General features: G+C 43.9%; 1 protein-coding gene across 1 annotated transcript in view; it reads left to right on the top strand.

The window, feature by feature from the left end:
* Window positions 1-12,959, top strand: part of lrp2a (low density lipoprotein receptor-related protein 2a) — a 418,190-nt gene that overhangs the window by 303,365 nt on the left and 101,866 nt on the right. The window contains exons 51-53 of the mRNA XM_068035173.1: window positions 1,289-1,441; window positions 4,407-4,577; window positions 5,574-5,797. Of these exons, the coding sequence (XP_067891274.1) occupies window positions 1,289-1,441; window positions 4,407-4,577; window positions 5,574-5,797 (548 nt within the window). The remainder of the gene's footprint in view (window positions 1-1,288; window positions 1,442-4,406; window positions 4,578-5,573; window positions 5,798-12,959) is intronic.

The following is a 12,959-nucleotide window of genomic DNA, read 5'->3' on the forward strand; positions in this document are numbered from 1 at the left end:
TGAAAGGATGTTTCCCCTTATGGGAGAATCTAGAACTAGAGGTAACTGTTTAAAAATAAGGGGCCGCCATTTAAGAGAGAGATGAGGAGAAACTGTTTCTCTGAAGGTCGTGAGTGTTTGGAATTCTCTTCCTCAACAGGCGGTGGAAGCAGAGTCTTTGAATATTTTTAAGGCAGAGGTAGATAGATTCTTGATACGCAGGGCGGGCAGAAGGTTATCGGGGGTAGGTGGAAATGTGGAGTAATTAGTTCAGCCATGAACTTATTGAACAGCGGAGCAGGCTTGAAGGGCCGAGTGGCCTACTCCTGCTCCTAAATTCGTAGGTTTGTATGATTTGGAGATGGGGTGCTGTTGTGCCTGTTTTCCTGCCTTTGTTCCTTTTGAATGTTGTTCTCCACTTGGAGCATGGGATCACTGAATTTACTCTAAAGTTCAAAACATGGCCTGGAAGTGACTGTGAAATCACAAGAGCATGTAGGCATGTTTATTTAGAATTATGATCAAGGCTTTAACACTGTTTCAGTTTTTCCATCAATAACATGAACGCGAGCTAACTGAAATATTACTAAAAACATTACCTGCTTGTACGTATCCAATCTTGTGGGTGTATCCAAACAATGGAATGAGTGGTCCTTTCTTCTATATTTTGTAACTAAGTTGGATATTTCTTTTCCTAAACAAAAACAGAAAATGTTGGAATCTCTTGGTTAACTCTATTTCTATCTCCACAGATGCTGCCATACCTGCTGAGTATTTCCAGCATTTTCCATTTTTATTTAAGATTTCCGGCATCCACTCTGCTTTGCTCTTGTATTTCCTTTCCTATTTGTGTTTAAAGGATGACTTGTCCTTGCCTTGGAGGGAGTTGAAATCATGAAATAGTGGTGTTGATTTTTTTTTTGGTGGGGAGTAGTGAGAATAGCCAAATTTATGATAAATGGGCTTGACCAAAAGTTAAACCATGCCAACTCTCTTACATTTTTAATTTTATATGTTTAATGTACAATCTAGATACATACCTGCTGTTGTGCAAGGTCAGTCTCTTCCCACAGTGCATGAGTATGTAACAATTATTGAATCATGCAGCATCGAAAGCCACTCAGCCCATTGTGGATATGCCAGCTTTCTGAATGAGCTGCCAATTAGTCTCACCCCTTGCTCTTTCCCTAGAATCCTGCAGATGTTTCCTTCTTAAGTATACATCCAAACTTATTACACATAGCTTACTATTGGAAAATGTTGAATACTTTTTTTGTGAGCTAACTGAATATTTTTTTTATTTTTTTAGGAAACTTTACTGGCTTGATCATTTTAAAAATTGTCTTAATGTTGCTGAACTTGATGGAAGATTCCGTAAAAAGCTGTCTGACCACTGTGTGGATACAGGCAATATCTACTGCTTTGAGAACCCGCGAGCTATTGCTGTTCATCCTAAATATGGGTGAGGACCCTAAATTATTTACTCGCATTTTAAAAAAAACACCGAGGGGCAGAGTTTCCGCTTTGGCACAGTCAGTGACTCAGGTGCAATTTGCACCCAAAATTGCACCTGCTTGGAGAAGTGTTTTTCCCCCGGGTTTCTGTGCAAATTAATTTCATATAGCAAATGCAAAATCGGCCCTGATCCAGCCCAATCAGACAGCATTTTCAAACATAATTTTTTTTTAATTGCTTTAAGAATATTCCTTGATATATTTGGGTGGTAACTTGGTAAAGTTTGATTAATATAGCTAAAAATGGGTATATCTCAAAAAGCATTTTAAATCAAAATGTCAACCCACCACCTGTGAGTAACCCAATTTAAAAGACTGAAAATGATTTTTAAAACATATACAAACTATTTTCGATTGGGGTACAATAGTCAGTTCTTTAGTAAATTTAAAAAAATCATTCAGAACCTATCAAAATTTACCTATAAGTGCACTTGCGCTCAAAAGATCCAGCTTAATTTTTGAAGCCTCTATGAAGGTTTGCAAACAAGTGCAATTAGCGGAAAGTCCCGATGGTGAGAAATTCATCCTGGGGACATGGCCAGTGTGTGGGTAAGGCTGGCTTCTGGTGCACTGTTTTTAAGACTAGCACAAAAGATCATGGAAACTTACGTTGCGCTGACACAATTTGCACTTAAAATTCCACAATCTTTTGTGTTAGTTATGCTGATATTGGGCTATTTATGCGGAAAAAACAAATGCAATCACACGTAAACTCCAGGCCGTACTATATAAGAATAAAAGTTTATCTTTTTAAAGTGCAATGCCAGCTTAAAGAAAGGTTTCTCTTTTGATAGTGCACCTAACATTAGGAAGACATGTCAGATAGGCTTCGTTGCAGCAACTTTCTTCACAACTATCTTTAGCTAACAAATATAAAGCCAACATGATAAATTATTGCATTGTTGATATTGGATTTTTTTATTCATTCATGGGATGTGGGCATTGCTGGCTAGGCCAGCGTTTGTTGCTCATCCCTAATTAGCCTTGAGAAGGTAGTGATGAGTTGCGTTTTTGAACTGCTGCAGTCCATTTGGGGTAGGAACACCCACAGTGCTGTTAGGTGCAGGGAGGATGTTCCCGATAGCTGGGAAGTCCAGAACCAGAGGTCACAGTCTCAGGATACAGGGTATGCCATTTAGAACCGAGATGAGGAGAAATTTCTTCACTCAGAGGGTGATGAACCTGTGGAATTCTCTACCGCAGAAGGCAGTGGAGGCCAATTCATTAAATCTATTCAAAAAGGAGATAGATATATTTCTTAATGCCAAAGGGGTCAAGGGATATGGGGAGAAAGCGGGAACAGGGTACTGAATTAGACGATCAGCCATGATTTTTTTTGAATGGCGGAGCAGGCCCGAAGGGCCAAAAGGCCTACTCCTGCTCCTGTTTTCTATGTTTCTATGTTAGGAAGGGAGTTCCAGGATTTTGACCCAGCGACAGTGAAGGAACGGTGATATATTTCCAAGTCAGGATGGTGTGTGGCTTGGAGGGGAACTTGCAGGTGGTGGTGTTCCCTAACCATTTGTCGCCCTTGCCCTGCTAGGTGGTAGAGGTCACGGGTTTGTAAGGTGCTGTCTAAGTAGCCTTGGTGCGTTGCTGCAGTGCATCTTGTGGATGGTACACACTGCTGTCACTGTGCGTCGGTGGTGGGAGGGAGTGAATGTCTGTGGATCGGGTGCCAATCAAGCGGGCTGCTTTGTCCTGGATGGTGTCGAGCTTCTTAAGTGTTGTTGGAGCTGCACCCATCTGGGCAAGTGGAGAGTATTCCTTCACACTCCTAACTTGTGCCTTGTAGATGATGGACAGGCTTTGGGGAGTCAGGAGGTGAGTTACTTGCCATAGGATTCCTAGCCTCTGGCCAGCTCTTGTAGCCACAGTATTTATATGGCTACTCCAATTCAGTTTCTGGTCAATGGTAACTCCCAGGGATGTTGATAGTGGGGGAATTCAGCAATGGTAATGCCATTGAATGTCAAGGGGAGATGGTTAGATTCTCTCTTGTTGGAGATGGTCATTGCCTGGCACTTGTGTGGCGTGAACGTTACTTACGACTTATCAGCCCAAGCCTGGATATTGTCCAGGTCTTACTGCATTTCTACACAGACTGCTTCAGTATCTGAGGAGTCATGAATGGTGCTGAATATTGTGCAATCAGCAGCGAACATCCCCACTTCTGACCTTATGATTGAAGGAACGTCATTGATGAAGCAGCTGAAGATGGTTGGGCCTTCGGAAACTACCCTGAGGAATTCCTGCAGTGATGTCCTGGAGCTCAGATGATTGACCTCCAACAACCACAACCATCTTCCTTTGCGCTAGGTATGACTCCAACTAACGGAGCATTTTCCCCCTGATTCCCATTGACTTCAGTTTTGCTAGAGCTTCTTGATGCCATATTCAGTCAAATGCTGCCTTGATGGCAAGGGCAGTCACTCTCACTTCATAAGTTCAGTGTTCAGTGGTAAATGCGACCAATCAAAATTATCTGGCATATACATTCTGATGAAAGGTCATTGACCTGAAACATTAACTCTGTTTTTCTTTCCACAGATGCTGCCTGACTTGCTGAGTATTCCCAGCATTTTCTGTTTCTGTTTCAGATTTCCAGCATCTGTAGTATTTTGCTTTTGGAATACACCATGCTTATTTTCCTGCTGTGAATTTATGAACCTTGCATTGAAATGGACTTTACAAATTGAGAATGGAGTCTTACTTACGCTATCACAAGACAAAATTCCCCAATCAGATTCTCTGATTTGCAAAAGCTTTTATTTTAAACAAAAAATATTATTTTATGCTATTATTGAGCTGATTGAAATTCCTGTCATGCTGCATACAGCAATCTGACAAGATAGAATTTGACTTGCTAGAGACCTTACTATTATATGCAACAGTTTTTAAAACTTTTTGCAGGTATGTTTTCTGGACTGACTGGGGTTATCAAGCATACATTGGTCGCATGGGCATGGATGGTAAAAACAAATCAGCCGTTATTACCACAAAATTGGAATGGCCCAATGGATTGACCATTGACTACACAAACGATAAACTCTATTGGACTGATGCTCACCTGAATTACATTGAGTAAGCACTTCTGTTTTGAATAATAAAATACAAACCATTTTGTCTAATTCCAGTTTTATTGCATAAATTGTTAGTACCTACAATACAATAGGTACAATAGAGTACATTTTATAATCAAAAACAATAGCCCGGATTTTTCTGCACCAGCAAGAAGAGTGATGCAGACAAAATTGTGCTGGCTGTTGCACCAATCTTACCACTGATAACTTATTCCATATTTGCCTGCCTTTCTAATCAGAATACACCACAGTGACCATAGTGGCAATGTCAATAGACAATATAGTGATCCTGTCACGAATACTACGATTTATCTTTGAATTCTACAATGCTACAAAAATTCTTTCCCAAAAACACAATATAAAATGTGACTAAAGTACATAAACTAAGACAATTTGTTCATTAAGCTGGTTTCAAAATGCTCTGGCATATTCTGCGCATATAAAACAGCACCTAAGATCAAACAATTGGTAGTCTGTGATTTTAGTTAGAAGCTAACACTTTGTTGATGGTTCAAGGGGGCTGTCAAAAACTGCTGACCTCTTCCAGCTCTACATTACCAACAACTCTTTACCTACAAACTCCCCTTTTATCTAGTTAACTGTCAATAATGTCCTGTGTTTGATTGGATGTTTGAGGGGAAATTAAAATGGTGCAAATTCCCAGGAAAATCATGGAATATATTTTCATTGCAATGCTTTTTTCACCAGTTACATTTAATTTCCCTTCAGTAAGGCCCCACAGCTGTTATTTTCTCCTGAAAGACTAAGGTATTCTAAGTCACATGCTTCTCCACATTTGCTACTCATTTACATCTGTATAAACCAATTGTGACAACTAATTTAGATAAAAATCTTCAAAACTCTCATGGAGAACAATTTGAATGATGATCAAGCTTGGATTTGAACTTGAGCTCTGGAAGTCCAGTGCTCAGATGTAAGCTTGCATTTGTTATTGTGACTGCCTGATGGTAGCATAAATGGTTATTGTCTTTTGTAGATTTTCCAACCTAGATGGAAATCATCGGCACACAGTATTTGATGGAACCCTCAGCCACCCATTTGCCATTAGCCTGTTTGAAGATACAATATATTGGACTGATTGGAATACAAAATCAGTGGAGAAAGCAAATAAATACACTGGGGAAGGCAGGGTGTTGTTGGTGAATACCACCCACAGGCCTTTTGACATCCATGTTTATCATCCATACAGACAGCCAATAGGTAAGTGAATCTGTGAAACTGACATAAAATGCAGCATTTCATATCTCATGTGTTACCTATATTGTATTGCAAGTTAAATTTTGGAATGATTTATATGTTGAACATTAATTTCTTAATATCCACTGGAATTTAATCATCTAGAAAAGTTAGGTATCAGGATGCACGTTAGATTGGTAAGATTTGTATTGCCGCTTCTGGTGATGTTCTTCCCAATAATTTCTATTTTGCCCATATGTGCAAGGGCTGTGTATATGAAGTGGGATACTATCCTGACCTGAATTTACATAGCTCATCATAAAATGGTGACAGCAGTGAGAAGAGATACCTGAAAATGAAAATCCAAATTAAGGAAATGGCTTGGCTGATAAGTGCATTCCTGTTAGTGGCCTACACTGGCAGACACTTTTTTTTGTATTCTTTCATGGTGTGTGAGCGTGGCTGACAAGGCCAGCATTGTTGCCCATCCCTAATTGCCCTTGACAATGGAATGGCTTGCTAGACTATTTCAGAGGGCTGTTAAGAGTCAACCGCTATGGGTCTGGAGTTACATATGGGCCAGACCAGGTAAGGACAGCAGCTTTCCTTCCCCAAAGGACATTAGTGAACCGGGTGGGTTTTTCGGGCAATCAGTGATAGTTTCATGGCAATAATTGAATTTAAAGTCCACCAGCTCCCATGGTGGGATGTGAACCTGTGTCCCAGAGCATTAGTCTGGGCCTCCAGATTACTAGTCCAGTGACATTACCACTACACCACCGTCTTCCCCCTAAGATGCTGTTGATTTATATGGATGTTAATTTCAATACCATTGTACATCCGCTGATCCTCATAGATACAAATGGAAGTGATCCTCCTCTGTAAAACTGCATTATTTCTCAGTAAAGCCCTCTGCCTAATAGCTGCCCCTATTATATCTTTTGTCTACAGTCATAAGAACATAAGAAATAGGCGCAGGAATAGGGTCATTTGGATGCTTGAGCCTGCTCCATCATTCAGAAAGATCATGGTTGATCTTCTACCTCAGCTCAGCTACACCTTCTTGTCCTAGCTCCATTAAAGGCCTGCTCAGATCGGGAAAAAGAACCCGACACGAACCTGACCGATCCACAGCGAACCCGAGCCCGACCTGGCCCGAATCCCACCAATTTCGCCCGAGACCGACCCGACCCCGACCCCACTCAGCCCGACCTGAGCCCAACCAGATCATCCCTTTACTTACCTTCCGACTGGGAAGCTCCACGAAGCTGCAGCGCATGCGTGATGACATCATAGTGATGTCACTTGCTCACTGCGCAGACTCAGTATCGTCCCGGACTCCCAGCTCAGTTAAGTTTTTTATTTTTAATACTTACCCCGGCAGAGCACTTACCGTGTGCGTCCGGCCCGACCTGGACTCGGCCCAACCCGACCCCAGCCTGAAAGCCGGAGATGGAAGAGGGACCCGACCTGACCCGAACCCGACGCATGTCGTTGGGTTCGGGTCAGGTAGCAGGCCTTTAATCTCCATGTCCCTTGATTCCCTTAGTATTTAAAAATCTCACGATCTCTAACTTGAATATACTGAATGACTGAGCATCGACAGTTCTCTGCAGTAGAGAATTCCAAAGGTGCACAATCCTTTGAGTGAAGAAATTTCCCCTTATCTCATTCCTAAATGGCCGATCCCTTATTCTGAGACTCTGACCCCTAGTTCTAGACTCCTCAGCCAGTGGAAACATTGAGCAGGATTTTCCACTTTGGGTTGGGACCCCAACATCATGATCAAATGTGGGCCTCGACCCTACACTGTGTTGGGAGCAGAAACCCAGCACCGATTTTTTTGGATTAGCCAATTAGTGGCCAGAGGTCGCATCCGCTGCCCAATTAAGACAGCTGGTGGGCTTTCAAAGCTGGCGGGTCAATAGGAGGCACCTAGAATCATCGGGCTGGATTTTCAAAGTGGAGGCAGGAAACAGGAGTCTGGTCTAGATTTTGGTCTGAAAACTGCAACCTCTGGGAAGCTGATTGAGACTGCAATGTTCAAGTGGGAAAGCTTTAATTGGTATGGAGACAGGTTTCCTGTCTTCCTAGAGACAATGGAATTGAAAATGGAAGTGGGTCAGATAAAGTGTGGGGCTCATGTAGACTTCCACAGCAGCCATCACTGAGGCTGCTGGTTGTCCTGAGGGAGAGATCTGCCTTCCACAGCACCAGAGATGTCTGCACCAGCGAGACGTCACAGGGGAGCTGGAGGGCTGGCAGTAGGGACAGCGCAGACCCTCGCTTCATCGATGCCCACCTGGATCTAATGCTGGAGGCCGTGAGGGAGAGGAGGGAGGTCCTCTTCCCAGAGGGTGGCAGACGGAGGCCACCTCATCGTGCAGCAGGGGCACCTCTCTGTCCAGCGTCACCCCGCCACCCCATCTTCCTCCTCTTCTCTTAACTTCGGCTCCTCTGCCGATAAGCTGTCTTCTTTCAGGGCCTCAAGGTCCACACGTCGCTGGAGGGCCATCTTATGGAAAGCACAGCAGATCACCACAATGACCAAGACCTTGCAGGAGGGCATTACAGGGTGCCACCCGACAGTTCAGGCACAGGAATTGCCTCTTCAGAAAACCTATGGCCTGCTCAATAGTTGGCCTGCTAAGCAGGTGGCATTTGTTGTTTTGCTTCTGTGCCTCTGTCTGGGGCTCCTGTAGAGGGGTCAGTAGCCATTTTTTCAAAACTGATTTCTCTTGTCGCCTTGGAGCCAACCATGCACCTTGGGGGATGGAGTGAAGATTTGAGGCAGCTTGGAATGGCGCAGTCTGAAGAAGTCATAGAAAAAAAATCAGAGAAACTCTAAGGCATAGAAAAAGGCCACTTGGCCCATCGCGTCTGTGCCAGCTGAAAAACGATCCCCTATTTTAATCCCACCTTCCAGCATTTGGTTCGTAGCCCTGCAGATTTCGGCACTTGAGGTGCATATCCAGACTCCTGTTGAACGAGCTGAGGGTTTCTGCCTCAACTACCCTTTCAGGCAGTGAGTTCCAGACACCACCCTCTGGGTGAAAATGTTTTTCCTGATCTCCCCCCTACGTTTTCTACCAATTATATTAAATCTATGCCCCCTGGTTACTGACCTCTCTGCTAAGGTGAATAGACCCTTCACCTCCACTCTAAACAGGCCCCTCAAAATTTTGTACATTTCAATCAGATCTCCCCTCAGCCTTCTCTGTTTCAAGGAGAACAACCCCAGCCTATCCAATCTTTCCTCATAGCTGCATTTTTCCAGTCCTGGCAACATCCTCGTAAATCTCCTCTACTGTCTCTAGTGCAATTACATCCTTTCTCTAATGAGCTGACCAGAACGGCACGCATTACTCAAGTTGTGGTTTAATCACTGAGTTATACAGTTCCAGCATAATCTTCCTGCTCTTATATTTTATACTTCTGCTAATAAAGGAAAGGATTCCATATGCCTTCTTAACCACCTTATCGACCTGTCCTGCTACCTTCAGGGATCTGTGGGCATTCACTCCAAGGTCCCTCACTTCCTCTACATGTCTCAGTATTTTCCCATTAATCATGTATTCCTTTGCCTTGTTTGACCTCCCCAAATGCATCACCTCACACTTCTCCAAGTTGAATCCCATTTGCCACTTTTGTGCTCATCTGACCAGACCATCAATATCTTCCTGCAGCCTGAAGTCATGGCAGCTGCAAAAAAAGTGAGTGGACACATAGAGGAAGCTCTTGTTGTAGTTGTAGACCATTTGAATGTTGAGGGAGTGGAAGCCTGTCCTGTTGATGGATCTCACTGGCCGGTTGCTGGGCGCCTCAAAGGCCATATTGGCTCAAGCGATGATGCCCTGTACTTGAAGGAATCTATCGATGGTGGCAAACCCCACTGTCCTCTGTGCCAGTGCAGGCCCTTCTGTGTCAAAGCAGGTGTAGTCCCTGCCCTCCAGAAAAGGGCATCTGTGACCTGCCTGATGGCCTAATGAGATGCCTCCTAGGTCCACAGTTGATCCCTGGAACGATCCAGTTGCATAGAATTTCAGGGTGCCTGTGACCTTGACAAATGCAGGTAAGGGACTGCATGATGCCTGTGAGACCTCAGGTCATTGTGGATCAGGACCGAGGCAATCTGCCTGGATAAGCTCAGACTCCTACAGCGCTGGTACTCTGTCATTTGCATGTAGCTGACTCTTGGGATGTGCACCCGATGTCTTGGGTAGCGCTTTTCTCCTCTTGTAGCTCCCCACTTTGCTCCTCTGGTCTCCATCTGCCGCAGATCATCCTGGCTGCTCTGTCTAATGTCAGAGTGGCCTATTCCCATATCAGCTCTCTCAGCTGGGCTTTATACATTCACCACACCTTCCCCAGCTGCCACAGTGAAGCCAGTGGCCTCACGTCCCTCCGGTTTCATGGCATCTCTCCAATGTAAAATTTAACACTTCCAGCGGCAACACTACTCACAATGAAACACATCTTAGGCAGCTAAGCTTCATTTGCTGCCTCTGCTTTAAATTAAACAGCTCTTCCCATAGCCTCTCCACAATGCTTATGTCTTCACAACCCCGTTGTGTTCCCCCCATAGTGTTTTCCCCATTCCCAGACTTTAAAAATAGCTCCCTGCTCCTGACAAGCCTGTTAATGAGCTCTTTAATGAGCTCAATAGGTAATTGAATAAACGTGCATGCCCGACCCAATCCCTCACTACCGGCGCCCCTTTAAAAATGGCATCACATTTCTGAGGCGGTGGGCCCCAGTGCCGACCTCTGAATGCGATCATCAAATCATGCTCACTGCCATTCCCACTCTGGGGTTTGAAAATCCTGCCCATAGAGTCATTACGGCACAGAAGGAGGCCATTCAGTCCATGCCAGCTCTCTGTAGAGCAATCTGGTCAGTCCCATTTCCCCCTCTATTCTCATAGGTCTGCAAGATTATTTCCCTCAAGTGTCCATCCAATTTCCTTTTGAAATCATCATCACCTCCGCTTCCACTACCCTCTTTGACAGAGGGTTCCAGGTCATTACCACTGGCTGATTAAAATAGTTCTTCCTCACATCCCCCTGCATCTCTTGTCCAAAACCTTAAATCTGCGTCCCTAGTCCTTGTACCATCAGCTAATGGGAACAGCTTTTCTTTGTTTCTCTTATCTAAACCTGACATAATCTTGTACACTTCTATCAAATCTCCCCTCAAACTCCCTTGCTCCAAGGAGAACAACCCCAGCTTCTCCAATGTAACCTTGTAGCTAACATCACCTCATGCCTGAAACCATTCTGGTAAATCTCCTCTGCACCCTCTCAAGGAACCTCACATCCTCCCTAAAGTGTAGTGACCAGAACTGGATGCAATACTCTATTTGTAGCCTAACCAGAGCTTTATGAAGGTTCACTATAACTTCCCTGCTTTTGTACTCAATGCTTCTATTTATGAAGCCTAAGATCCCTATTCTTTGCTAACTACTCTGTCAATATGTCCTGCCACCTTCATAGGTTGATGCACGTTATCCTCTAGGTCTGTCTGTCCCTGTACACTCTTTTGCACTGTGATGTTTAGTCTATATTGCCTCTCCCTATCCCTTTTGCCAAAATGCATCACCTCATGCTTTTCTGTATTAAATTCCATCTGTCACTTGTCTGCCCATTCTGCTAGCCTATGTCGTGTTGCAGTCGATTGGTATCATCCTCACTGTCTGCTGCATCTCCAAGTTTGGTATCATCAGCAAATATTGAAATTTTACTCTATTCCAATATTCTATATATCTATATAGATATATATAATCAAAAAAGCAGTGGTCCTAGCACTGACCCTTGGAGAATACCACTGTCTACCATCCTGCAGACTGAAAAGCAACCATTTATCATGACTCACTGTTGTCTGTCCTTAAGCCATTTTTTTATCCAAGCTGACATTGACCTCCTATTACACAAGGCACAATTTTGTTAACCAACCTTTTATGTGGTACTTTCTCAAACACTTTGTTATAATCCATATACACAACATCCATTGCTTTCCCTTCATCAACCTTCTCTTTTACTTCATCAACAAATGCAATGAGATTAGTCAAGCACAATCTGCCTTTTACAAATCCATGCTGACTCTCCTTACTTAACTCAAACCTCTCCAAGTGCCTGTTAATTTTTTCCCTGAAAAAGCCTTAACTGCCACTGATGTTAAACTGGCTGGCCTGTAGTTTTTAGGAATTTAACACAATTTACTTTTAACATATTTGAAATTAAAGATGGCCACATTTACCGGACCAACATTGTAAGGGGGAAACCCCTTTAAAATGGTGGCCTGCAGCTGCAGCTGTGGCAAAGTAAGTATGGCAGCTGCAATGGGGGGCCTCAAAGTGATTCTAGAGAGCTGGTCTGCCACCAGGAGGCTGCCTCCAGGTATCTGCTGTGCTCCCGATACCATGGGCGGGCGGGGAGGTTGGGTGGAGCTGGTGCCGCAGACCAACTGAAAACTTCCAGTCAGCCTCTGATCAATGGCCTTAATTGGCCTTTTAATTGACTTAACAAGCTATCTGCCACTTGTGGGCAGGTAGCCGTCCTCACCCGATCCGCCATGAAGGAAAATTTGTCAGGAATCGGGACCATGGCAGGGAACCAACACGCCAGCTAGAATCAGGAAATTCTGCCTCTGCCGGCCTCCATTCCCACCCCCATATCAGGGCCAAAATCCCGCCCATATTCTCAGCCAAACCCCTGTCAAACCCCTTAAGAATTTTATGTTTTAACAAGATTGGAATCTGGAACACACTGCCTGAAGGGGTGGTAGAGGCAGGAACCCTCACAATATTTAAGAAGTATTTAGATGAGCACATGAAACGCCATGGCGTACAAGGCTATGGGCCAAGTGCTGGAAAGTGGGATTAGAATAGATAGGTAGGTGCTTGATGGCCGGCACGGACACGATGGGGCAAAGGGTCTGTTTCCGTGCAGTATGACTCTATGACTCTAAGACGACCTCTCAATCTTCTAAACTCGAGGAAATATAGGACTAGTATACTCAAACTTTCCTTATAGGACAGTCCCCTCATCACAGGAATCAGTTTAGTGAATCTCTGCTTGCTTCCCTGTTAGGCAAGTGTATCCTTCGTTAGGTAAGAGACCAAAACTGTACACCCTACTCCAGGTGTGGTCTCACCAATGACCTATATAATTTCAGTATAACCTTTTTA

Source organism: Heterodontus francisci, chromosome 7, assembly GCF_036365525.1.
Source record: "Heterodontus francisci isolate sHetFra1 chromosome 7, sHetFra1.hap1, whole genome shotgun sequence".
NCBI lineage: Eukaryota > Metazoa > Chordata > Chondrichthyes > Heterodontiformes > Heterodontidae > Heterodontus > Heterodontus francisci.